Source organism: Cryptomeria japonica, chromosome 4, assembly GCF_030272615.1.
Source record: "Cryptomeria japonica chromosome 4, Sugi_1.0, whole genome shotgun sequence".
NCBI classification, from domain to species: domain Eukaryota; kingdom Viridiplantae; phylum Streptophyta; class Pinopsida; order Cupressales; family Cupressaceae; genus Cryptomeria; species Cryptomeria japonica.
The window spans coordinates 775,241,720-775,268,560 of NC_081408.1; the positions used below are offsets into that span (position 1 = coordinate 775,241,720).

The 26,841-nt window shown below is 40.4% G+C and overlaps 1 protein-coding gene across 1 annotated transcript in view; it reads right to left on the bottom strand.

The window, feature by feature from the left end:
• The window catches only part of LOC131031988 (uncharacterized), a 29,969-nt gene extending 3,819 nt beyond the window's left edge, over positions 1 to 26,150 (bottom strand). The window contains exons 1-7 of the mRNA XM_057962864.2: positions 25,408 to 26,150; positions 20,194 to 21,248; positions 19,459 to 19,549; positions 19,034 to 19,191; positions 18,856 to 18,907; positions 6,808 to 6,890; positions 6,558 to 6,651 (exon numbers count right to left, since the gene is read on the bottom strand). Of these exons, the coding sequence (XP_057818847.1) occupies positions 6,558 to 6,651; positions 6,808 to 6,890; positions 18,856 to 18,907; positions 19,034 to 19,191; positions 19,459 to 19,549; positions 20,194 to 21,248; positions 25,408 to 25,819 (1,945 nt within the window). The 5' untranslated portion in view covers positions 25,820 to 26,150. The remainder of the gene's footprint in view (positions 1 to 6,557; positions 6,652 to 6,807; positions 6,891 to 18,855; positions 18,908 to 19,033; positions 19,192 to 19,458; positions 19,550 to 20,193; positions 21,249 to 25,407) is intronic.
• Between the last annotated feature and the right edge of the window lie 691 nt (positions 26,151 to 26,841).

Here is a 26,841-nt window from a genome sequence, read left to right on the forward strand (position 1 = left end):
GAATATTGTTATTATCAGTTAGGAAGAAAATTGACTATTACTAGCCCATTTCCAGGATACTGAACCAGCCCAGATATGGATCTCAAGCCTAATCCCTCTTGGGTGCACCCCACAGGTCCACAGTATAGGGTATGAACCCTGGGCATTACCAAGGTGAACCCCCAAAAAATATGCTTCTCTTTAAAAAAACCAAATTTTAGAACCAAAAAAAAACTAATTCTTTTAATCACAGTTAAGCTCCATCAATTTTCCTTCCCATAAATATTTTTCTTGACAGAGGGCCCTTACTTCCTTAGAGTTGTTAATTGTTCAAGACACTGCAAGGATGCAAAGGTTCAAATTCACATTCTCAAATATACTACCAAGGATGTTGGCTCTGAAAATGTGGTGCAAATCATGACAGATGAAACCTATGCATGTAGAGTACCGGGGAAGTTGGTTGAAGCAGCCAACAAACATATATGGTGGACTCCATGTTGTGTGCATGTGATGAGGATTCAGAAGACATAATAAAAGTTGTCAACCTTAACATAGAATTTATTCTAATAGTTTATTATATTTTATTTCATCCTATGTAAAAGGTAAAAGTCAAAAGTAAGACCTAATTGTTAGGAGATTAGCTTTAGTTAGCTAATACTTAATTTAATTTTGGTTTTTAGTTTTTATTCTTCCAATTTGTACTTCACATTGAGATTTCGAAGATATTTTTGAATCTTGTAATTTTGGCAAAATATTATGCCTATGTATTCTTTATGTTTCCTCATCAAATGAATCAAATTAAAATATATTATTTTTCAGGAGATGATGGTCTCCTTTCTGTTGAATTTGATTTCTGACTACTGCTTTACTTGGTTCCATATCAGCATGCCATCAACAATGAACTTAAGGACATGGAGAAAATAACCTGAAATAAATAAGTCTGTAATTTCTACTTATCACATGCACTATCCCAAACCTTTTCTAAGAAGGAATTTCTCAAACCTGTAGAGACCAAATATGCCTAATACTTCATTTGCTTGAAGAGGATGCTTGAGTTGCAGAGCCATTGCAGCTAATGATCATGACATAAGAGTGGAATTGGTGGGCCCAATTCCAAGTTAGAGCAGACAAGAGGGTTGTGGAATTTGTAAAGAGAAATAGTTTTGGAGCTGATGTCAATACTGTCTCCATTGGCACTTTTCATAGTTATCAAATATGGGGACTCTAATGCTCCAAATCTCATTGAGGTGTATAAGTGCATAGAAAACAAGCTTGGTCAAATGAAGGTTGTTGAATAAGCAAAAGATCACACCTTGCAATTCAATAATAAACACATTCAACATTCATCCAACAAACATAGAAGAAGCTCAACACTAACCTCCACACAGCTGCCTCTCCAATGAAACCAAAGTGATATGTGCAAAGGCCTGACAGAGTTCTCCCTATTGCAGATGCTTGAGATGAAGAGAGGCATCATTAAGGCAATTCAAAAGATGTATGGTGTTGAGGATACCACCACCATTCATCATAAGTGGGCCAAATTTTCCACACTTGGGGGATATCCAAAGGAAGCAAAGTTGGATGGAGGAGACTATGGCACAAAAGAAACCAATACTATGGTGGACTATACATGGACCTCATTCGTTGACAACCAACCACACTAGACATCCACCTTGTTCTCAAGTTTCTAGTTTTTCAGCTGCTAAGAGGGATTCATCTACATAAACTTCATCCACTCTATAAAGAGTAACAAACTTCCCTCTAGGAGCACAAAGATGCTTGTAGTATACAAAACCCTTTGTGTTTGATGAACCACGGTATGCTAACAAAGGAGCATGCTTCTTTGATCTGTAGCCAAAGGAGCTAACAAAGGTTGACAATGATCAAGCATAGACAAGGTTGGTAGGTATCCATTTGGGGGAGCTTGAGCTAGATGGGTCCAGCAAATCCAACAATGAGGAGTTTGGCACAAACTTTGGGGATGATGACTAAAGTCTTAAAAGTTGTACACATGTATGATATATAGTTCGTTGGTAGGTATCCATTTGGGGGAGCTTGAGCTAGATGGGTCCAGCAAATCCAACAATGAGGAGTTTGGCACAAACTTTGGGGATGATGACTAAAGTCTTAAAAGTTGTACACATGTATGATATATAGTTCCACACAGGGCAAATATAATATAATATTTTAATAAATTAGTTCTAAAAACATGTATAAGAAATAGCAATTGTTATCTACTAAACACAATGTATTGCAAATAATGAATAGTATAACTAAACCCATTGTACAAAACATAGCAAAAAAATCATCAAACTACCAAACAAGAACTAGCGACATAGCCTTTCCAATATATATAATCTAAGAAGGCCGTTTAGAGCTTGATCTAGCACTGTGACCTAAAATTCTGTAAAAACTCGAAAATGCCTATTTTAAATTTCTCTAACATTTGGATAGAATTTTGTACTCTTCTAATGTTGAAACAGACCCTTCCACATGGCTACTTGTTAAATAATATTATATGCTATAGAGTCAGTAACATAGAGGTAAACATTTAATAAACTTCTAATGTTGAAACAAACCCTTCCACATGGTTACTTGTTTAATAAATTAATAATATTTCTATCTAAGATTCAAGTGTTTGAGCCCAAAGCACATATGAACACAATCCAATACCTTCAAAACTTCAACCCTAGAAAACCCATGTTACCAAATCACCCTCTCAAACCTCTAGATTTAAATATGAAACATCCCAAACTCAGGCATGGAAAACAAACCCTACAAAATCAAACACGATATTGTTTTTTGATACCCAAATTTCCAAGGTATATGTATGGACGTACATAAGCAATTCTGTAATCAAAAGAAGACCAAAATAGCCTATGCAATTTAAGGGCAATCCTACAAAGGAACACAATCCAATACCTTCAAAACTTCAACCCTAGAAAATCCATGTTAACAAATCACCCTCTTAAACCTCTAGATTTAAATACGAAACATCCAAACTCAGGTATGGAAACCAAACTCTACAAAATCAAACATGATATTGTTTTTTGATACCCAAATTGCCAAGGTATATATATGGACGTACACAACCAATTCTGTAATCAAAAGAAGACCAAAATACCCTATGCAATTTAAAGGGCAATTCTACGGAGCTTCCGCTTGTTTCTTATTTATTTTGTTTGTTTCTGTTTGGTCCTCCAGTTTGATTAGTCATCTTGAAAATCCAACCCCAAACCCTAAATTGAACCTCAAAACAACTTAAAAAACCGAAACAAACACATTTACCTCATTTTGAAGACAAAACACATAAACCAAATGCACTTGCCCCACTTTCATTCTTGCTTGTCATTGCACACAGGGAGCTGAAGATAAGTCCTTGAAGGTTCCAACAAGGTTGGATTGCTATTCTTCCACATAGGCAAGAGCCTATATAATTATAATTTTCTTATGTTGTTTGTGTGCACATAACAAAAACATACCAAGGTCAGATTAAAAAGAAAAAAAAAAAAAAAATGTTGTACTGGCATGCCCAAATTCATGTACTTGTCCCAGTAACTTAGATTTTAATCTATGATAATGTTTCTTTCCTAAAACCACCTATTTTCAGATATGATCCGCTTCCATTTCAGATCCTGATGCGGTCCAATAGGGAATTCAACCAAGATATTTTTGCCTTGTGAATTTGTCCCAAACAAACCCAAGGAAACGCACCTTGAATCCAACAAAATTTTAAGGATTTGGCAATGACCCTGTAGCAGTTTGGCCATTTATTTTAAATTTTAATATTTTTTTCAATTTTAATATCTTGTCCTACTGTGCCTCTTGCCTAGCAAATCATCCTTCTGTAGTTCCTAGGAACGGTTGTCTCTTTCAGTCCATGTCATCAACCGAACTTCTCATCCTTGGCTACAATGGCATACGCAAGAAAGAACTGATGTGAGTATTTTATTTTGCATTCAATCTTTGATTGGGCAAAATATTTTAATTGGTTAAAGTTCTGCAAATTTCAGTGTCAAAAATATTCTATTGGGCAGAGTACATGCATCCACTCCAAGCTTGATGGAATGCTCTGCAAACTCCTAGAATTGAATCTACACCTTTTACATTTGGAAATTTGCTATGATGTATAAATTAAAATTTATTGTTATATCATGCTCATGTTTAAAGATTATCAAGATTAAAAAATTATATATATTTAAAATTCCAAAAAGAGACACATTATGTAATACTTTTATATAGAAGCTTATCTTCTTTGGAGCTTGAGCAGCTTCTATATATAATTATCATATATATTTAAAGTTTAATCTATTAATTTATTAATAGTATTAAAGAATATTTTTTTGACCTATGAAGAAATGATGTTTAAATAAAAAAGAATTAAATATAGATATGTTTTTGTTAATTTAATTAGGAAAGGTTTTTTATGATTTAAAATTTTGAATAAGGACATTTTGACAATACATGAGAATTTGGATGGATTGAAAGTATTGTGTGTGTGTGTGTGTGTGTGTGTGCGTGTGTGCGTGTGCATGTGCATGTGCATGTGCACGTGTGCCTGTATCTCTGTTTATGGGGTGACTAGCAGAATCATAAATTAAAGAGCAAGAGAGCTAAAAATAAGGGCACCAGCCTCCAAGCAGTGACCTCAAACTCAATTTCGATGATGCCTCACAAGGTCACCCAGAGACCTCTAGGGCTAAGTGAATTATCAAAGACAACTCCAGTAGTCTCATATGGGCCATTTCCAAGAAATTACAACTTGGAATAAACAATGAAGTGGAGCTGCACACTTTCATAGCTAAGCTCAAGCTTTGCAAGCAAAAACACATCAATTGCATTGACATTGTGGGGGAGTTGATAATACATTAATGCAGTTCAAAGTAAAAGCATTTCTAATTGGAAATTAAAGAACAATATGGAGCACATTTGATCACTTCTCAACAGATTGGCCAGCTTCCATTACAACATTGTTACGGAGAGGCAAATAATGCAGTGGATTCATCAGCAAATCATGCTATCCAACAGCCTGAGGAAATAATCTTAGCTGACAACCATTGTGTGGGGTGTAAAATCAACCTACAAGGATGAATACAATCCAGGTTTGCGAGGACACCTACTGATTAAGACTCCCGTTGGATTTTTGGATTGCGGACACATTGGTGCTCCATGCTCTTGTGAAATCCAACAAATACTCTATTTGGTGAAGGAGATTCCCCCTGCACAAGAAAATTGGCTATTTTGTACATGGATATTACCTCACACATGAAGAATCTTCACAAGATCTGCAGTTAAGATATTTGCTGGCTGAGCTTTAAAAATGGGCTCATACTCTATAATGAGCACTCTGAAAGATGGCACACACAGTCTCTCTTAAGAACAGCACCTGTGAATGCAAGAATGCGTCTCTCTCTGCCCAATTGAACAGGCTTTTCTGCATAGGTTCAGATCATGTGAAGTGCTATCATTGCCATGATCGGTTGCAACAATTGCAATGGGGCCACAGGCCATATGTACAATAAGCACTTCCTTAAGCTCTTCCTGTTCAACACAGACAATGCTCTAGGGAAAAGATGCCCTGGTGGAAGCTGGCACCAGTAAACTAAAATCAGCAAAATTGCACAGTTTGGCCATCAATAATGTGGATGAGTAAGACATCTTAATTGGAGCATACTACTTGGGTGGTCTTCTAACTTCAAGTGCTCAAGGCTAACAGTGCCATGAGGGAAGCTTACTGTGATAAAGTACAATTGGGAGGACTTCCAAAAGTTCATGGAAGATAATTCGCCGATTCAGTTCTCTTGACATGAAGAAGCAAGAGACACAGGTGACCAAATTAAGGTCTCCTCTATATCATGCATAACAACACTTGAGGGGGTTATGAGTCCAACTAGAAAGATGAATTGGAGGATTCATTCACAAGAATGAGGAATAGGCTGATCTGGAAACCCTGTTCAATGCTTACAAGGCTACATAAATATCTCTTTTTTCAAGTTAAATATAGAGGAAGCTGCCCCCTGGGCATCACCTTGTATATCTAAGATGAACCCAACTCTCTTTGCCATCTTAACAAATAACCGAGGCAAGAAAGCTGATAGTTAGGCAACCCTATCATGTCAGCAAACTAAAATTCTATGATGGACTAGTAGTCTAATAATTGTGCCGAGTTACAATTTTCAAATCAGGCATTTAAATGAAAGGTCATTTTTTATAGCGTCTAAAAGAGGCTTTAAATACAAAGAATAAGAGGATGGTTCATAACTGACAAATTTTTCAGGTCTTTTTGTGCAACTATAAGTAATCAAATGATAAGCTAATTTTTTTGTGACTTGTAGATAGGAGTAATTTTTATTAAGATACTAATTTTACAAGTCACATCTAAAAGCTATTGTTCAAATAAGAAATGGTCCAGTACCATCACATGTATTGGAAGTTTGGAACCCTCTCAACTACTGGCTCCTCTCCCCTGTACACTTGGACAACTTTGCAATTGCATCATAAATTACAGAAATAAGGAACAATCTCAATCATTTCACCTTCTGAAAATAGGATGTCAAAAAAAGAAACAAAATATTCACCTTTAAATTTTTGAACAAGCTCAGAACCATCTAAAATGCGAAGTCGTGAATCAGCAGATGTAATCAATACTTTCCGCGAATTTCCTGGCACAAACTGTTGAAATAAACAAACTACAGATAAATGAGTATATACCAAAGCAAATCAACAAACTAATTTGATGCTAGAGGCATTCACTCCAATCCATTAGAAAAACAAATGTACTAATGGGCTGATCATGCATTCTTGAAATCAATTATATAATCATAATACCTGAAATCCAGTGATTTTCTTTCCACGGGATGATTTCTTTTTTTTCTGCACATCAATATGTGTGTCCTCCTGAAGCCTGTTGCCTGTTCAATAACATTAACCACATACAACATAAGAAAAACAACCATTATTAAATTAAGAGTACCAGAAATTATAACATGTTACTATGAATACAATAAAAGTTCTCATTCAAAAGGATCAATGGGGACTACACATGATTTTAGACAGAAAACACAAACTATGCAAAGCCTAAAGATTAAATTGGGTATGATTGTTAAAACAGTTAATGTTTACTAATTCTATTTGGTATCTTTTATCATTAAATAACACCAAAACAGTTTGAGATGGATCTTACTCTAAGAACTGTAACTTTGATGTTCTTCATAGAGCAGTGATCACAATTATCAAGGGAGGAAAGGCCATGGCTCAAATGGCCCCACTAGCAGCAGGAGGCAAATCAGGAGGAGCCCCACCACTGAAACCAAGGATCATACCAGGTAATGCATCAAATCTCAGCCATCCAGTCTGGTTATTTCTACAGAACACACACACACACAGAGTATTATGAGCAAATTGCCAATAAGGGACTAAGGATGTAGTTGACTGTACATTGATGTAACTCCTAAACTGGCTAGAGGAGCCATACAGCATATCTTTCCCATTGTGAGACAAGGCCCTGGTGGAGGAACCAAAGTAGCCAACAGCAGTGCTACCAAAGAAAATGTACCACAAGGGGGGAGTAGGAGCAGAGAAACTGACGAGACAAGAAGGAATACCCACATATTTGGTGAAGAAAAATTCAAAACAAGTTTGTCAACTGATAAACATTTAGAAAAAAATTGTGATTAAGTTCAAATAATATAAATTTGCATCTTCTATTAATAAATTTTATTTTCAGTAAAATAAATATGTAATTTTTTTATACATTAGAACTGGGGTTTAACCAGCCCCAACTGCTTAGGCCACCAATGTGGGGCCTCACACTCATACATTGAGACACGTCATCCATCAAGGACCAACTGATGCAACATGGCAATGTCCAAGATAGGACTCAAATTCAGCACCTATCACCAAACAGCCAATAGACATAGATACCATCACACCATGCATCCATGTCCATTGTTTTAACTTATAAATTATCATAATTCCACGGAGTTTCTTGACGAGGGGAAGGGAGGATGCAGGGACAGGTTTCAGGGACTGGGGGACCAAGGGCCTAAATTTGGGGATGACAGGGGGCAGCGGCAAAGGGGTGGTGAGGCGGTGGTGCTGATATAAAAAGAGAGGTGAAATGAAATCTTCAAAGCAAAATCTGCAATATAACATCTCTGTGAGTGCCCTATGAAAGGCCAACTAGTTTTCATGAAGTTAAAGGTTGCAATCAGTATGTAATGGCATGTGCCATATAGCAAGTGACCTGGTGGTGTCCCCAACAGAGGTGGCAGAAGTAGTGGGGCTGTGGAAGGGACGTTTCCCTCTGTTAGCGGTAATATCGTACGAGAGTAAAACCATAGTTAATAAAGTAGTCCTTGTCTTTGTTAGTATGGTAACCGAGGGATGGTAGTTACGGGTGCGACGGTTGCCCCTCGCAGCCCCTTGGTTCCTTTATATACCATGGAAGGTCACTTGTAAAGACACGCATGATTATGAATGGAATAGTATCTCTTATATTTGCTTGATCTTATTTGGTATCCATGGCATTATTGCTTTTTTTTGTTTTAAATGTTCTGCGGGGTATAATATAAATCCCCCTACGGTGAAAGCATGGGCTCCACCGTACGGTGAGCACGTGGCTCCACCGCACGGGAGCACACCGTGCCACCACACGGGAGCCCGCGGGCTCCACCGCACGGTGGACACGTCATGCCACCGCACGGTGAGCACGTCGCACCATTGCGCGGGTGCACGCGGCTCCACCACACAATGGAAACGTCGTGCCACCGCACAGCGAGCACGCCGTGCTACCGCATAGTGAGCCCGCCATGCCACCGCACGAGAGCACGCAGACTCCACCGCGCGGTGGGCACGCGGGGCTCCACCGTACGATGCGCTTTACCGTACAGTGCAATTTTCTTTTTCTTTTTTTTTTCTTTTTTTTTAATTTTTTTCCCGTACAGCCACACTCTTATTTTTTTCAATTATTATTTCTTCGGGAGGAATCAAGGTCGATTGATCGCCTCTGCTCGTGATACAGTTTTAATTTCAACCCATTGGTGCTGCCTGCAACCTCCCGTCCAGCCAGTGTCCACAACTTCACTACCTCGTTTTCTGCCACCTCGCGGACTTTATATGGTCCTCACCATCGTACCTTGAATTTGCCTGGTTTAATCTCATCACGCCCATAATATTTCAATACCAGTTGTCCTGGAGCAAACCTCATTCGTTTCAAGTGCTTGTCGTGCCACAACTTCCTCCTTTGTTGGGCTGCCTTCGCAGGCCACTGGGCCATCATTCTTTTCTCGTCCAGCTTGTTCAAGACATACAATGTCTCCCTTAGGCTCTCCATGTCCCCTAGTGTGTTCTCGATTGCAATGCGGAGGCTTGGCACCATGAATTCTGCTAGCACAACACCTTCCTACCAGTACATAAGTTGGAACGGAGTCTGGCATGTGGTCACCTTGTAGGTTGTATGGTAGGCCCACAAGACCAAAGGTAATTTTTCTTCCCAGTCTTCTCCCTCGACACCGCACGACTTGTAGATTACCCCCACGAGAATCTTGTTGGTAGCCTCAGCCTGCCCATTGGCTCGCGGGTAATAGGGGCTAGACAATGAATGAAAAATTTTAAATTCAATAGTGAGGAGTTTAATAATGTGGTTCACAAAATGTCCACCCCTGTCACTGGTCAACTGCATAGGGATACCATACCGTGTAATGATTTGCTCATAAATGAATCTTGTTGTACTTACGACCGAGTTGTCAGGCAGGGCCCGTGCTTCAACCCACTTCGTTAAATATTTTGTGGCTACCACGATGTAGCGACATCTCCTCGCGCGGCCAGCCTTGAGTGGCCCAATAAAATCCAACCCCCAGCGCTCGAATAGTCCTTGAGCATGCGAAGGGTTGAGGGGCATGAAATCCCTTTTCAGCAGCCTCCCTACTCTCTGACACGTATCACAACCTACTACCCATTCTCTCGCATCATTATACAATGTGGGCCACCACAGGCCTGCTAGCAACACCTCTCTTGTCGTAGTGTCTGGTCCCATATGGCCTCCCGCTGACCCCTCAAGTGCCTCCCTCAAAACGCTTAGCACCTCTTCCTCCATCACACACCGACGTAACACCTGGTTGGGTCCCATTTTATACAACAATCCATTAATCAACTAAAACGTGCAGCTTCTCAACACGAGTTTTCTTCGTTCTCCGGATAGCATACCTTAGGGGAATACGGAGGTGGAAAGATATTCCCCGATGGCAATATACCATGGTGGCAGTACTGCGATCTTGAATAAGTGAGCATCTAGAAAGTCGTCATTCACCCCCTCTGGCAGCTCTCCGGACATAATCCGGGACAACTAGTCAGCAATGACATGGCTCTTGCCTGGCCGTACAAATATTGTGAACGTGAACTCCTGAAGGAGAAGTAGCCACTTGCTTATCCTGCCTTGGATGATGGGTTTGTTTACCAAGTACATCAAAGCCTGGTGGTCCACATAGAAAGTGAAGGGTGTCGCCAGCAAGTAGTGTCAAAAATTTTATACGGCATAGACCATTCCGAGGGCTTCCCTCTCGGTAGTACTGTAGTTCTTCTAGGCTTTCGACATCAACCGACTGGCAAAGTAGATGGGATGATCCAACCCATGTCCCCTTTCTTGCACCAGTGTAGCCCCAATGGAATAGTTCGAGGCATCCACGTGTACGTGGAATTCTTGGTCCCAGTTTGGATAGGCCAATATGGGTGCTGCCACCAGTCTCCTCTTGAGTTCCTCGAATGCTTCCCCTTGTGCCGATTCCCATATGTACGGTTCGCCCTTCCTTGTCAATTTGTCTAGTGGAAATAAAAGTTGGGCAAAGTTCTTAATGAACTTCTGATAATATCCGATGTGTCCCAAAAATGACTTGACTCCTGTCACATCAATGGGCGACTCCATTTCTACAATTACCCGTACCTTATCCGGGTCAATTTTCAGTCCAGCTTTACAAACGATATGGCCCAATAGCTTCCCTTGTGGTACCATGAATCTACATTTCCGTGGATTTAAGGCGAGCCTCGCCCTTCAGCATCTCTCCATGCACTCTCTTAGCACTACCAAGTGAGCATCCTCGCTATTGAAAATCGACCAGTCATCCAAAAAGGCTTTAAAATTTCCCACAGACATCTTATCGAAGATGTGAAGGACTATCCTCTGGAAGGTTGCGAGAGCATTGCACAACTTGAACGGCATCCGATTGTACGCATAGACTCCATCTTCCACCACAAAGGTGGTCTTCAACTTGTCCTCAGCTATCGAAATCTGGTTGTATCCTGGAAAGCCGTCGAGAAATGAGTACATTTCATGGCCAGCCACCTCCTCCAGGATGTTGTCTGTGAAGGGTATAGGAAACGGGTCCTTGATGGTGACTACGTTAAGGCACCGAAAATACACGCAGATGCGGATCTGATTGGCCTCCTTCTTGAGTGAGATCACAATCGGCGAGACCCACTCACTTGTCTCCACCCGAAATATGATGTCGGCCTCCAGCATCCGTTCGATCTCTTCGTTCATGTTCGCAGCATAGTTCTTATTCATTCGGTACGGCCTCTTCCATACCGGTTGGGCTCCCGAGACCAATGGTATCCAATGGACACACATTTCTGGCGGGACCCCCTTCAGATCCTTGTAGGACCACACGAATACGTCCTTGTATTCTAGGAAGATTTTGAATGTTGTGGCCTTCAACACCGAGCTCCAATCGTCGCCTACCCAGACATTTCGAGGGTTGGCAATGTCTCCTAAGTTTGTCTCCTTCACGGTGGGGTCTTCGTACCGCATTGGTCTATCCTTTGAAAATTCGTACGCCGAAACATCATTTACTTTGGCGTCTCCCTCCTTGTACTCCGTGTATTCTAGCGGAAACTCTTCCTTCTCGCCTGGCTCATCCTCAATTTGCAACATGTGACAAGCAGGCTGAAACACTTCATAATCTTCCATTTGCCAGTGGAAGAGTCCATTCAATGAGGAAGTGTCATCTTCTAAGCATTCACCGAGTTCAAGCACTCCTTCGTCGTTTAGTTCCCTCTCGTCATTACCTTCATAGGAGTCCCACTCCCATCTCTTTGAATCCTCTAAATCCAAGTTAGATGACGCAAGTTCCTTGCCGACAACCTAGGTCCTCAGATCAGTGGTGTTCTTCCACCCCCCTTTCTCCATGGAAAGGGTCCTTTTCTTCCAGTCGTGGTTCACCTTTGCTATAATCAGCCACCCTCTCCCTAAGATTGCGTCATACCCCTTCTTCTTGAGTGGGATTACCACAAAATCTAGTAGGAAGGGTTGTGTGCCGTTGGTCACCGGTTGGGCCATCAGGGTGTCGAGTGGCTTGATGTCGTGTTGGTCTACACCTACCAAGTTGAATGTGGGTGGCCATAGTGTTGGCTTCCCGAGCTTCTTCCACATATCCTCCGGTAGCACATTCACCCCCGAACCTCCGTCGACTATGGTGTCTTTGAGGATAGCCCCGAGGATTCCCATCTCTACTACGGTAGGATGCCGACCACTATTTAAGGCCAACACAATTGGGTTAGCTAAGGGGCTGACCGGAACTTCCGCTCGTGCCGCACCCGAAGGTGCCTGCGCAGTGGTTTGTATGGAACTAAAATGGCGGTTCTCAACTGTGGCATTGTGTCTAGAAGGTCCTTCACCCTTATCGGCACCTCCATCTGCAGTACTTGCCTAATTATGTTATTTTCAGCTTCAATATGGGATGATGTACTCACCACCTCTTTGTTCCGTCGTTCAGCTGTCATCTCACGCTCAATGTTGGCTTTTGCCTCCCGTAATCTCTCTTTCTCCGTACAGGGGTCGGGATAAGTGGCCTTTTTGTTTTGAGCACCGGTGATTGCCAGTACTTCTTTCTCACCATTCTTCTCAATGTTGAGGAGGTTAACCCCTGGCTTGGGACAATTTGTTTCATCGTGGTCTCCAAGACCACACCATCTCCACAAGTGCTGGGGTGCCTCCTCTTTCTGGCAATCCCGTGCGAAGTCTCCCCACTAATTGCATGCCCGACACCGAATCATCAGTCGTCCCTTGGCATCATACTACATTTGACTCTGATCATTGCTATTATTATTGTTGCCTCTTCCTCCCCTTCGGTTACGGACATTCTTTGGTAGAATGTCCCAACACATGGCAAATACCTCCTCTTTCTGGCAATCCCGCGCGAAGTGTCCCCATTGGTTGCATGCCTGACACTGAATCATCGGTCGTCCCTTGGCATCATACTACATTCGACTCTGATCATTGCTATTATTATTGTTGCCTCTTTCTCCCCTTCGGTTACAGACATTCTTTGGTAGAATGTCCCAACACTCGGCAACTATCGCAGAAGGCCTTTTTTGGACAAGAGTCTTTTGTGTGACCTTCCTCCTTACATTCTGCGCACCATACTTCCTCATTTTGTTGGTGCTTCCCTTCAAGCTCTTGAATTCCTTCATCATGCGCATATCCTTTTGAAGGGCTTGCACCTTTTTACTCGACCCCTCGTCGCTGCTACTTCCATCGGAGGAGGAGTCCTCTTTAGAGGATCTGTCTTTCTTTTTCCTGGATGTCTTCCCTTCACTCTCCAGGTCCATTGCCCGGTTATAGGCATCGTCGTACGATGTGGGGGATACAATTTTAATTTTTCTTCTGAGTGACGATTTTAGGCCCTCCACAAACCACCTTTTCTTTAACCCATCGCGGGGCTGGTTATCCATTCTTCCCAACAATTCCTTGAGGTGTCGGCTATATGCTCGGATGGTATCATTTTTCCCTTGCTTGGTGCTCAGGACTTCTGCTACAATTTCATTATCGTCTCTGAGGAGTCGAAACTCCTTTTCGAAGGCTTTGTGCAATTCATCCCAAGTTGTCAGTTCGGTTTTATCAGCATCCGAGTACCAATCAATGGCTACTCCTCGTAGGGTGGCGGAGAATTGCACCATCCATTCCGCCCTATCAATCACCCCATTGGCCGACCAGATTGTCTCACATGTATGGCAATGCCGTACAGGATCTTCTTTCCCATCTTCGGTGAACTTTGGTAATTTTTGTTGATTCGCCATCACGTTTCTTGGCAACAGCCTGGTCTGCCCTCCGTAACTTGAATTTAACCCTCCAGGAACTCCTCCTCCAGACACTTGTCCTCCCGAAGGTACTCCGTCAAGATTTGGTCTGTTGGGTCCCACCAAGTTACTCGAACTACCAGGGTGTGATGAGCCTACCCCGAACATATTACTTCTACTACCGTGACCTTGTGTCCTCCCGACACCTTCGGTCGCACCGGTATCCTTGGCCTCTTTGTCCTCGGTCTCTGTCTCGTCTTCCCTCCTGGTCTCAACACCTCTGTATGGCGTGTACGGCTCTACCGTACTCCTGTCACCGATCTCCTCCAATGTTAGGGAAAGGTCCCCCAACCGTTTCTTGGTGGTTTCTATTAGTGTGGAAACTTGGCCCTCGCCAGAGCCATTGCTGCCATCTTCTATAGTAGCACAGACGGCCACAGTTCAACCTCTCTCAGTTGTGCCAGCAACAGCCACACGACCCTCGGGTGAGCTACCCGAGCAGACGGCTCTTTCTGGAGCGGCATTATTGGTAGTGTCGGTTCCTAGTTTTGGGTAGGGCAGAACACCCGTGATTATGGTCCCCTCACAGGCAATCGCGACAGTGGTAGCCTTACTAGAGCATCACGTGGTCAACGACAAGAGTCTCACGGCAGCAGTAGAGGTTGGGGACAATAGTGGGAAGGTAGATAGGGAGGCCATACGAGCAAAGCAGCTTGGAGGAAGTGGTATGCCTTCCCAGATGGATACGCCTTCCCAGATGGACATGAGTGCGTGGCTAAGTCGGTACAAAATGACGCCACTAGCACCAATTGGAGTAGCGGTCCTCTCCCCACGGCGGGAGCCGAGCCTGCACGAGATTGTAGACCTGGTCGGAGACAACACGAATTGTGCAGAGTGACCACTCACCCATTCATGAGTTCGTGCTGAGTCCCAGACAGGAGGAGTTGATTCCCAGCCCCCCGCATGACGAGCCATTCTAGAGTCCTCACAGAGATGGTGTCCTAGCATCTCCGAGAGTGGAGGGCGATAAGGAATTGGAGCAGTTCGTTTTTGATATGGCTGTGGAAGCCCGACGGATGGTAGCCTCTGCGCGGTCTCAGGGAGATGCTCGGACAGAGGAGTTGGAGCAACTACTCGGGTTTATGAGGGGCAAGTGCACAACACACTTTGCGCAGTGTTTTGAGTTTGGTGGATGGCCTGCTACGGAAACCTTACAGATGTTGGAGGATTGGGGCCTCCGCGAACAAGTTGGCGAGACCAATAGACAGTCCTTGTTGCGGCGGATCGAGCAGGTTTTCCAAGAGACCCACTATGAGTTGCGAAGGTCGCAATTTATTGCTGAGAGTACCGAGACCCAGCGCCAGGAGACTCTGTTGGCACAAGACAAGTTGGTTGCTCGACTCCAGCAGATGGAGGAGTCGCACAAAGAGCAATTGGCACGGGAGAAGGCCTCATGGGATGCAGAGCGTGCTACCTTGTACTCAGTATTAGCCGAGGAGAGGTCGGCGAAGGGTGCCTTGGAGGTAGAGTTGAGGGACGCTCACGAGGACAGGGCTATGTTGGAGAGTCGCCTGGGTAGTGCCTTGGAGATGGTAGAGCAGAAAGATAAAGAGGTCTTGGAGGCAGCAATGATGGTGAAGATAGCGATGGAACGCCAGATGGTTGCGGAGCGGGACCTCAAGCTGCGGGTTGAGCAGGTCTATGAGCTACAGGCTCGCTTGACAGCCGCACCCCGCACATCGGCACCCTCTTCATCAGGGACGCCCTCTGCACCCCCTTAGTTTTTGATTTTGGGTTCTGTTGTAACAATGTATTCCCCATTTTGTTTGTAAGTCGTCCAAAGACGACCTTGTTTTTGGGGGGGATGATGTTAGCGGTAATATTGTACGAGAGTAAAACCGTAGTTAATTAAGTAGTACTTGTCTTTGTTAGTATGGTAACCGAGGGATGGTAATTACGGGTGCAATGGTTGCCCCTCGCACCCCCTCGGTTCATGTACCATGGAAGGTCACTTGTAAAGACACGCATGATTATGAATGGAATAGTATCCCTTATATTTGCTTGATCTTATTTGGCATCCATGGCATTATTGTTTTGCATTGAGTATTCTATCTGTATGTTCTAAACTGTTCACCCAGAGGGTAAACACCCCCAAGTCCCCAAATCTCGGAAACATCCCCCTACAAGGGACGCACGTTTTTATGGCAGGGGAATGTGGAACACTGATAAAATTAGACCTTGATAAAATAGACACAAAACATGGAGCACGTACAATGAGCAAAGATATAAGCTCGGAATATAGACCATTCACTTGTCATAACATTAAAATACTATCTCTTTGGATGGAAGCCCAACCACAATAAGATAGATTTAACATTTTTTTATTTTGTTAATCTAAATTGACTGATCTTTGTGATGTGCACATTAAAAAATTTGTTTAACAATTTATTCATCTATTTGTATGCACTAGTTGAATTTTCTGTAAATACAATTTATAAGGTGTAAAGTTATAAAATATATTGGCAGCATTGTTACAACAAACAATTGCTTGTCTTTGTCTCAAATGTACTACTTCTCGATTTCCTGTAATTTGCAACTAGTTGTGTCTTCTATGCATGTCCTAAAAAGATCACACAACTATGCTATTCATATAACACCATTTCACAGTTTTTGAGGGTTTCACAAGTTGGCAATGGAATGATTAAGGTTTTTTAAATGCGATTTTTATCTGATTTAAATGAAAAAAAATTGTCAAAAACTGCAGACAATAATTTTTTTAAAAGGGGAGATTTTTTGGGGTAAAAAGTACTCTATTGGAAAGAGTTGCAAAAAATCAAGTATAATCAGGGATTTTTGGAGATTTTTGCTTCTCTAGCTACACCTATTAAGCTTTCTTCTCTTCTTTGCACTGGTTACAAATTCACGGGACTAGCGTCCATGGGTATTGTTAGGTGAATAGAATCTAAAGGCTCTAATAAGGATGAGGCTACCATTCAAGGTTTTCAAGATTGTGCCCCATGCGGTTCATACATACCATTAGTAGAAGTACTTGATTGCCCAAGCTAGATAAATCTTCTCCTCTTCAAGAGTCATTTAATTTGGCAATGGCAAAGAAGGTGATAAAAAAATTGTGACGACGAGGTGGCGTATCAAGTGAGACAATAGTACCTATGAATCCAAGCCCATCAACATGTGACAATCCTTTACATGGATTGTTTAATAAGCTTTCACCATATGGGAGGGTAATAAAATAGTATTTTTTAACAAGTTAAAAGTTTTAAGGCTCTAGTATGTATGTTTGCCTTACATATAACGGTTGATCAAGGTATTCTATGTGTAAGTGTTCATGCTCCAATGTATATAGTCAATATACAATACCCAACAGCCATAAAATTTTGCAACGAATCTAGTATCTTTTGCCAAACATCATGGTAAGAACTTTGTATATTTCTCATAAATTCTTATAGAAAGGGAGAGTGCCCCTACCCCTCACTTGATTAATCAAAAAAAAACTATAGAACTTATAAAATACTATAAATATTAATAATTTAAAATCAATCCTAAACAAAAAAATGTCTAAATATAATCTAAACAAAAAATTAAAATAGAAATACAAAAGATAAAAAGAAATACAAAAGAAAATTAAATATAAGGAATAAAAGAAAAAAAATATGATTAATTAAAATGTAAATAAAAGCTTTATTAATAATAAAAAAACAAAACCTATTAAGAAATTTTACTATTAATAAATTTAACTACAATAAAAATCTAAATAACCTAACTTTAAAAGTCTTATCTGGCCAGAAGTGGATAAGACAATAAATTGGCCCCTCCAATTAGGTAGAGATCACTACTAGGAACCATCTTGAAGGTTGCGAATTAGCAGAAAGAAGAAAACAGCAAAATTGGAAGAATGAGGAACAAACAACACCAGCAATCATCCAAACAGTACCAAACTCAAAAAAAACTCTGGGATCAAACCAGAATCAACTATTTTTTGCAATCAAGTCAAAGCCTTGACATTCTATATGAATTTTAGGACATATTTTTATGATTTGTTTTTAAATGTTAGCCAAAATTCGAACTTGAACAAAGAAATTCAGCAAATTCTGTGACTTACATCACATAGTGAGCACACAAAAAGGCACCCTATGCAGAAAAGGATGTCACCATAGCCAAATTCAAGTGCAACATACCATTACTGCAGCAAACTTTGACCTCAGAAAATTAGGTTCGGGGCATGATAGCATGCAGAGTGAAATCTAACTAGCTATGCTCACCAACTTGACCAATCACAAGGCCACAGCACACAATCAAAGGGATAGCCCAGACAAAAGCTGATGACAACACATCTGGATCCTGATATCCAAGCCAAAGTCACCTGCAGATACCAGTATCAGGTCCTTGCGAGGACAGTTCTAGCCTGTGTCCCCCATGCCATAGGGTGATGCAGACATTTTTTTTAGATTGGCTACGCAATGGACATGGGAGACTGGGTGCAATGGACATGGGGAACTGTACATAGTGCCACTTTTTATAGATTCACAATGTGCATAAAATTTTTGGGGCAACGTGCATCATCTTCATGATTTCAGTTTCAGTCAAGATCAACAATGAATGAACGTGAAAATCAATCGTGAATGTGACATGATCAGTTGTTAACATGATTAAAAAATGATGGATTAACCATAATATGCACGCACACACACATACACTCAACAACTAGTCTGAACCACTAATTTGCAATTAATAAAGCAAAGTATTAAAAGTTCCTTCTAAATATGAAAGATCTTGTTAGTAGTGTACCTGATGCATTATAGGAGAGGCACTTTCCCTTATGAGTACCAACAAATGCTCCCTGCTTCCCCATCAAAAAAATAGCTTTAGAATTCAATTGTGGCGTATCAAACATCCTAGTATGTTTTCTTATTTTCAATTTAAAGATTTAACTAGTTAGATGGGCAAGAGAAACATATAAGAAAACCTGTCCGTCAGGAGTATAGCATGCAGCAGTAACCATTTCATATATATCAGTCCAATCAACAACTTTGTGAGAAAGAATACTCCAAATTCGAACTTTTTTGTCCAGTGAGCCACTAATGAAGTATCTATCATCAATAGGGTTGAACTGGATGCATGTGACTGCCACCCATGGCAAAACCGGAGAGAAAATAAATTAGGTTCCTAGTCAGTCCAATAAGTATCATGCAAAGAAAAGAAACAGATACCACATGAGTGCATTTTTGTCCTAGCTAACCCTGTAGGATGTCACTTTAATAGAATGTATTAAACCATGTCATCAAGTGACAAAACAACTATAATAATTTTGGACCAAAGCTGAAAGGGTAAAGGCATCTTCAATTAAATTCCAACACAAAACTAATTTAACTAGACCAAATTTCAGCTTACCATAGTCATTATGTTTAAACATTCTCAGACAATTTTTCTGTGATATATGCCACAATCTCACCGTCTTGTCCATTGATGACGATAGTAGATACTGTCAAATGAAAAACTAAATTCAGTCTACAAACAGATTAATTTCTTTCACCAAAAAGATTTCAAGCAATTCTTATATGTTAACAGTTTAGCCTGGGTTAATATAGATGATAATTATAAAAATAGAAACCCTGTTGTATGTTAGAATAAGCATATTTCACCAGCTAGCTTTCAGGTAATTCTTATACATCACCAACTTAACTTCGATTTATAAACATGATACTTAGCTCAAAAAAATAGAAACCTGGCCAATTGAATTCAACTGAAAAGTTGATAACACGTATAAACCTCCTCCGTAATTAATAATTATGTCACTTGTTTATCAACCAACATACCCACTCTTACAGTGCTTACAAATAGAAAAGAAAAACATTTTTCAACAGGAGTATATTGCAATGTACAATAAAAAATAGAAGGTGGAAAACTTAATTGCAATCAACCTTACAATTAAATCCAACTAGTTATGCAAATGGAATGCAATGCACTAAAGGATGATATGGTGCTATTAATTCATGCAGAATTCTACAGCTACAGACAAATAGATAGATATAGTGCTTCGAAAAAAAAATACAGTAAATTGACCACGAGGAGGGCATTAATTTATAGCATAAAAGGAATTAGAGAAGCATAGTCAAACAGACTAACCTGAGATTGGGACCATGAAAGGTCCAATATATCATCCAAATGACCTTGAAAAGAACAGTGTGGCTTTTCTGAAAGCTTAAAAATACTCTCAGGTGGGAAAATGCAGTCCGCACTTGTGCTCGAGCTCTTTCTGCCACCCATGAACATGCCTTTTTTTTTCTTATCTGCAGGGTTTTCAATATTCATGGACACATACTCTGTTGAACCATTGGCATTGGCATAGTTGTTAGAAATACCCTCTTCTGGTTTTTCCACAGATACATCTTGTTTCTGTTTTGACTCTGTCACCTGCCACACATGAACTGTGCGATCCTGACCACCACTAGCAAGATATCGGCCGTCCAAACTGAACTTCAATGCCCATATGGAACCTTGATGTGCCTTGATTTCTTGACCCATGAAAAGTGCAGTGAACTCCTTGCAAGACTTACCATACTGCCATACTTTTGTCTTCTTTAGCATATTGCAAAAAAAATCCTGGCTCTCATCAGTAGCAGAACTAGATCTCCGACCACCCTTTTCAGAAGAGGTGTCTCTCTCATCACTACTCTTCTTCTCTTTGTTACTACTCCTCATTGTGTGAGCAACACCCTTTATCGTCTTCAGCCAGCCTCCTTTCTTTTTTGTCTTTAAGCCATTTATGCTATTTGAATCAGAACCCTGTTTCTGTGTTGTTTGTTCTACACTTTCCCGCTTCATGAGTTCTTGAACAAGAGGAGAATGCCCAACAACCCTTTGAAAAAACTCCTCCCCAGTTAGCTGCCTGCCAGTATCTACTTCCCTAAGTTTATTCCATGTACCATCCTCTGATATCTCATTCACAACAAACTCCTTCCCATTGTCTAGGTTTTTGATCTTGCAAAAAAGCTCTCCACTGCTATCAGAGGCAGAGTTAACCCCACCCGTAACTTCTCCTACCTCATCCCTAAGGTCACCACTAGAGAAACTCTGCAGAGAGTGCAAATTAGTTGGCTCTTTTGTGTCAGTTCTGTTTAAATGACCCAAATTATGTTTCTTTTGATCAAGCTTAATCCTGCCATTAGGAGAGTTGACATCTGTTTTACACAATATAGCAAGGCAATCAGTCAGTGCACCTCTCAAAACCATCCCAACACCATCTACAGTTTAATTTATGCACATTTGGTTGTAAATAAACTATTTTCATTGCATTTGAATTTACTTTAACCAATTTAATTGTGTTTGCATGTATTTGGCCTAATCTAAATGCATCTGGTTTTTGGTAGTGTAGCTAGGGAACTGATTCTATTCTTCTCAAAAAAAAACCTGGATCATTATAATTTATTTATATCTGGCTGTAATAAGTCTCTAGATTAAATCCATTTGTCTAGCACAACAAATAAATCGATCTATGCACTTCTAAAAAATGTACCAGAGTACCTAGAACTTTAATTTATGTGCATTTGGTTCTAATTTGGATGCATCTGGCCAGTTAAGCTGCAAAATCAGTATATGTTCTACTCTCAGTAGTCAGAAGTAGAACTAATCCAGTATTCTCTACTTGAGTGTAAGTTAAGAGAATTTATGAGCTAATTCAAAAACATTTAGATAGTCTAGCTAGGCAATCGATCGATCTCAAAACTTCCCTGGTGTTAGATACAAATCTAGATTAGTTTCATTTGGGTACTACCAGTCCTCATTCAACTGAATTTTGCAAGTGTCACAGGGGAATAATTCTCTGTTCTTCTCAGAACTGCCCAAGAGCAATCTGCATGTGCATTGTTAAGCAATCATTCTTGTTTCTCATCTAGAAGCCTAATTTAAGTGTATTAGGATGCAAATGACCTGTTTGAAATATATTTGGCAATTGAAATAGGTACATTTGTATATAATTAATCTAGATTCAAAACATTTGTCTAATGTGACAGGGAATCAAACACTGTTTCGCACAAAACTTCCTTAGGGTCAGCTACAAGTCTAATTTAAGTGCAATTGGCTAGTATAGCTAGAGAATAGGTTCCTGTTCTTCTTAGAAATGACCCAGGCTCATCTATAAGAAACTTTAGGAACTTCCCTAGTCTCTTACCCAAGTCTAAATCTAAGCATATTTCGACATGATTCGAATAATTGAAAAGCATTTAACTATCATTGCTAGAGAAACTAACTATGCTCTAACCAAGCATCATCTACAAAATTATATTAAGAACTTCCCTGAGATTATCTACAGGTGTAAAGTATATGCATTTGAATGTAATTTGTCATTATAAATGCATTTAGCTAGTTCAGCCAATGAATCAAGTCATGTAAAAGTGTAATTAAGCAAATTTGGATGAAATTATTCTAATTTGAAAGGATTGACTGATTTAGCTGAGGAATCAACCTTCTCTTCCCAGAATTATCCCAGGATCTTCCGCATGCATTTGCACTAAAATAGTCATAAATTAAATGAATTTAACTAGTTCAGCCAGGGAATCAAGTCATGTACCAAGTGCAATTAAGCAAATTTGGATGAATTTATTCTAATTTAAAAGCATTGACTGGTTTAGCTGAGGAATTAGTCTTCTCTTCCCAGATTTACCCCAGGATCTTCCACAAGCATAAATCAAGTGCATTCCAATGCAGATGGTCCAAAATTAAATGTATTTGATTATTGAAGGTGATTGAACTCTGTTCTTGTGAAAAATACCTCATGGTTATCTACAAGCAAATAGATAATGTAACTAAGGAATAAATCTCAATTCTTCTCAAAAGTGTGTCAAGTTCATCTATTAATCCAATTCAAGAACATTCACAAGCTCACCAGACAAGCGCGAATTAGTAGCATTACAATATTATTACCCCTAAATTACACATATTCAGTAAGCATAACTAGGGAATTGATCTCTGTTATTTACAGAATATCTCAGGATTATTTAAAAGTTCAGTTTAAGCACATTTGGCCAACGTATCTAGCAAATCACTGGCTCTTATTCTCAGTACTATTCCACGAGTCTGTTTTTGCTGCATTTCAACCTATATGTCCTAAATGAATATTTGACTAGTGAGGGCAAGGAATGAAACTTTGGTCTTCGTAAAACTGACCCAGAGCTATTAACAAGTCTAATTAAAGCACATTTGGCTAGTGCACCAATGAAGCCACGTTCTCTTCTGCTCAGTACTATACTAGAAGTTCAATTGAAGTGCATATGGATATAATAAGTCCAGTATTCAACATATTTGACCATTGTTGCCAGGCAACCGGTTTCTGTTAACCACCCCATGGTTATCTGTGTGTCTAAGTTAGTTAAGTTTTGGCATGTGTAGATAATGAATCACTTGTTCTTCTTCTCAATATCTCTCTTTAAGCATATTGGTTCCATTCGATCTGCATGGGGGTATAGAAACGCCTACATCATTGTCTGGAAGTGGAAGGGGTACTACTTGGGCTCAGTTGTGAACAAGAGCACTGGTCCCTGTCGGATGCAATCAAGAGAAAAGCCCCACAATAAAAAATCGCGAGAATGATGCTTCTGAAAAAACCATGGAACTACCAGAGCTGACAAAACTCTCTATCCATTGCTCAGATCTAACCCCTACCTACTCATCTATTCAGATTCATACAGCAGACTGCAACTAGAGCAAGATCTGGCTTCACCGCCCTCCCCCATTCAGCATCTCACTGGATCAATTCTGCATCATTTAAGCTCATGTAGATCTAGTAACCTATAAGTCCTACATTAAATGTATATGGCTGGTATAGCCTGGAAATCAATCTCTATTAACCACCCCAGGGTTATCTACAAGTCTCATTTAAGTGCATTTAACCAGTCGGCTAAGGAAACACTCATATCTTCTCACCATTATTCTTCAAATCCAGTTCAAGTGTATTTAGATCTAATAAATCCTAATTTAAATGCATTTGGCTAAGATAGCCAGTAAACTGTCCAAGGGTGATCTCCAAGTCTAAATTAAGCACATCTAGCAAATCACTCTGTTTATTCTCAGTATCAATTGAGAACTTTAAGTCAGATCTAAGAAAGTCCCAAATTAAATTCATTTCGTTAGTATAGCAATGAAACCATTGCTGTTAATTGTCCCAGGTTTATTTATCAACGAGGGCAATTTAAGCACATTGAGCCAATGTATAAATGAATTTATCTCTCTCCTTCTCAGTACTGCTCTGCAAGTCTATTTTAAACAGCATTTGGATCAATTTTCATTTGGCTAGTATTCCAAGGGAAACAATCTGTGTCAACGGGCCCAGGGGTATCTAGTCAAATTTAAATGCATTTTGTCAGCATATCAAAGGAATTGCTCTCTCTTATTGTCAATACTATTCCAAAAGTCCATTTTTTCCCTCTTAATCTAGTGAGTCCTAAATTAAATACATTTGGCTGGCAAAGTTAGGGAATTATTCTCTGGTTTCCTCAGAAACTGGTCTTCTGATCTTACAGTCTGGTGCCCATATTCATCTCAATGCCTTACTATTGCTGGTACAATACAAAGTCCTTAAAAAGTGAGTTCCTAACCTAAGGAACTAATTTAGCCTTTTGATGTGTACTCAAATTCACAACTATTTGGTTCTGAGTTCCCAGGATCAACTAATTTATGTGTATTTCAGCAGTGTAGCAAAGGAATCCTTCTTTCTCTTCTCATTACCACTCTTCTAATTTACTTTTAGTGCATATGGATCTGATGAGCCCCAAGTATAGTGTATTTAGATAACGTGGTAGCAAGTGAATCAACCTCTGATTTTCTCAGTGTTGCCCCTTGTCTACCAGTCTAATTTAAGTTTATTTGATCTCTCTTCTTCTAAATACTACATTTAAACTCTAATTTAAGTTCATTTCAATCTAATGTCTCAAATTAAAAGCATTTCGCTAGAGCGGACAGAAAATCCATGTAAGTTCTTCTAAGTTGTGAGTACTGCCCCGGGGTTATCTACGAGAGTAATTTAAACACATCCGGCTGGCGTAGCAAATGAATCGCACTATTTCTTGTCAGTGCTAGTCTACAAGTCCAGTTTGATTACATTTTGATCTAATAAGTCCCAAATTAAATGCCTGAGAATTGTTTAGCCAGGGGCACAATCTTTTTCAACTGTCCAGGATAGTCTATCCACAAGTCTAAATTAAGAACATTTAACCGATGTAGCAAAAAATTCAGCCTCTTATCTTCTCGGTACAATCCTACAAGTCAAATTCAACAGCACTTAAGCTACAGTAAGGCTAAATCAAACGGATTTTAACGCAATTACAGTAAAAATCGCTCGCTTACTTGCTAAATCACGAGGATTTGAGCCGTCCGACAAAGGCTTTTCCAGAATGGATCCATCTAGGGCTCTATCGCTGCTAGTACATTCTGCCGCGGGCTGAAATTCAGAAAAATGCACTCGCCTTCCATTGGCATTCACATCAGCTTTCAAATCCCCGTCATTGCTGAGCCCCAGCTCTCGGAGAAGCCGCTGTCGGCGTTCCTTCACAGAACCGGGCTCGCCCTTCCAAATTTCATACTTCGAAGAATTCTTATTACGCTTAGCTCCCTCAACGTCATTATTATTACGACGATTCGATATGCCGCTGCGGGAGTTTTCCTGAACAAGATCAACATCCTCCTCTTCTTCAGAGGGGATTCGGTCCAAAGACTCGAAGAATTGTACATCCTCGTCGTCATCGCCGGAGCTGCTCATCGTGCAGGCAGCATCGCTCAAAAATAACTCGATTACCACCGAGTTTTCACTAAACAGATAAATTCAAACCCTCGTTACTCCTCAATTCTTTGCCCCGGCATCGAATCCCATTCATTCCATCAACTTTTTACACGAGACTCCTCGAAGGTCGAATCCCAGAGATCGCGGGATCCAGTCTCAGGCCGGCCGTAAGGAGATCCACCCTTCCAGCACAACGCATTTCTTTCTTTCCTCCCTGATAACAAAGCCCCCCTCTCCCCTCTCTCTCCAAACCCTGGTCCGATTCAGAAAAAATATTTAACGAAAAAAAAATGCAGAGACTTAAACGCAAATCCGTATAGACTTTTTACCCTCCGTAAAACCCCATTTTTTTAAACATTTAACTTAACCTCGGGATCGAAATTTGTTATCCGCGACCGCCGGTAGCCCGCGCGGCCTCCAGCCGGTCGCCTTTTCCGCCGGCATTGTCCCGATCGTACACGCGACGCGTGTGAGACTCGATCACGGGGAACCGACAACTGTCAGTGAATTATATGGGGTTGACGTTAGAGAGAGAAACTTAAATTTAATGAAGAAGCCATGTAAATTGAAAATCTAGAGCGTACACGATATTGTCCGTCCGGAGGTTCTAGCGAGGCGCAGGTCACATGTTCAAATCCAGTAGACGTTGACAAAACATGTGTGATCGAATTATATCTTGGTCGCCACCATAAGTTTGAGGCGTGTGTGAATTTGTTTTTATTTTATTTTATTTAAGAGTGACATCAAGGCAATCAAGCCTTTTCTCCACTTGCCCTTTCAGATTGACAGCCTATTAAAACGTTTTTCTCCATTTTATGTTTTTTTGTTCCTCCACTTGCCCTTTCAAAGTTGGCATTTATTTATTTCGCCAAAATGTTTTTGGTTTTTTTTGTGAACAAAGTTACTTCGAAATTATTTTATTACTAAAGAGAGATTTTTTTTATTATTAAAGTGATTTTTTTAATTATTAAAGTGGGAATTTTTTTTTATTATTAAAGTTA